Raw genomic sequence first — 1,195 nt, 5'->3', positions numbered from 1 at the left:
GTCTCTCTCGGTCTCTCTCGGTCTCTCTCTGTCTCTCTGTCTCTCTCTCTCTCTCTCTGTCTCTCTCTCTCTCTCTGTCTCTCTCTCAGACCAAAGAGCGAGGCTCTACTAGAGTTCACTCCCTCAACAACGTCAACCGCGTGCTGCAGGTCCTTCATCAGAGCAGCGTGAGTCTCTCTCTCTACCTTCCCACGTGTCTTTGCTGCTGCTTGACTCTCTGGGCTTCTGCTGCGGGAGGAAATTAGTTTTGTTTCATGCCTCGTATCAGCTGACAGACGCTGGCTAGGGAACGTACAGCAAGGGCAGGCTAATTAAAAGGCTTTACAGTTCATGCGTGTCTTTTAGGGACATTAGTGTGTCGTTTTGAAATGTCCTCTGTCTTTACTCTTCGCTGGCCCGGGGTCAGACAGACCAAACAGAACCACACAAACACAGATGCTATAAACAAAAGTGCACGGTGTGTTTTACAACAAAAATAGTGCTGTCAAACAATTATGAAAAATGTTTATATAAAAAAAAATATATTAATCACAATTTTTTCTGTAATTAATCGCGATTAATCGCACCTGACAATGAAATTTGTAGTCATAAATATTTTCACATTGAATCTCCAAATTAATGTAGAAATGTCATAAAGACAGTATATTTTATTTACAGTATATTTATTTAATGGCATTTTCTTGGGGTAAATGATTAAATATAGCCATTCAACATTCCTATAATTACACTATATATATATACACTGAACAAAATTATAAATGCAACTCTTTTGTTTTTGCCACCATTTTTCATGAGCTGAACTCAAAGATATGACTTTTTCTATGTACACAAAAGGCCTATTTCTCTCAAATATTGTTCACAAATCTGTCTAAATCTGTGTTAGTGAGCACTTCTCCTTTGCCGAGATAATCCATCCACCTCACAGGTGTGGCATATCAAGATGCTGATTAGACAGCATGATTATTGCACAGGTGTGCTTTAGGCTGGCCACAATAAAAGGCCACTCTAAAATGTGCAGTTTTATCACACAGCACAATGCCACAGATGTCGCAAGTTTTGAGGGAGCGTGCAATTGGCATGCTGACTGCAGGAATGTCCACCAGAGCTGTTGCCCGTGAATTGAATGTTCATTTCTCTACCATAAGCCGTCTCCAAAGGCGTTTCAGAGAATTTGGCAGTACATCCAACCGGCCTC

The 1,195-nt window shown here is 40.8% G+C and overlaps 1 protein-coding gene across 1 annotated transcript in view; it reads left to right on the top strand.

Annotated features, from left to right (window-relative positions):
- The window catches only part of LOC107669681 (utrophin-like), a 252,156-nt gene that overhangs the window by 35,110 nt on the left and 215,851 nt on the right, over window positions 1-1,195 (top strand). Inside the window, exon 5 of the mRNA XM_016462031.1 lies at window positions 90-167. Within this exon, the coding sequence (XP_016317517.1) occupies window positions 90-167 (78 nt within the window). The remainder of the gene's footprint in view (window positions 1-89; window positions 168-1,195) is intronic.

This window comes from Sinocyclocheilus anshuiensis, unplaced genomic scaffold (genome assembly GCF_001515605.1).
Source record: "Sinocyclocheilus anshuiensis isolate Anshui unplaced genomic scaffold, SAMN03320099.WGS_v1.1 scaffold416, whole genome shotgun sequence".
NCBI lineage: Eukaryota > Metazoa > Chordata > Actinopteri > Cypriniformes > Cyprinidae > Sinocyclocheilus > Sinocyclocheilus anshuiensis.
Note: the sequence above shows the minus strand (reverse complement) of the source record. Positions and strands in the feature narration are given on the sequence as shown.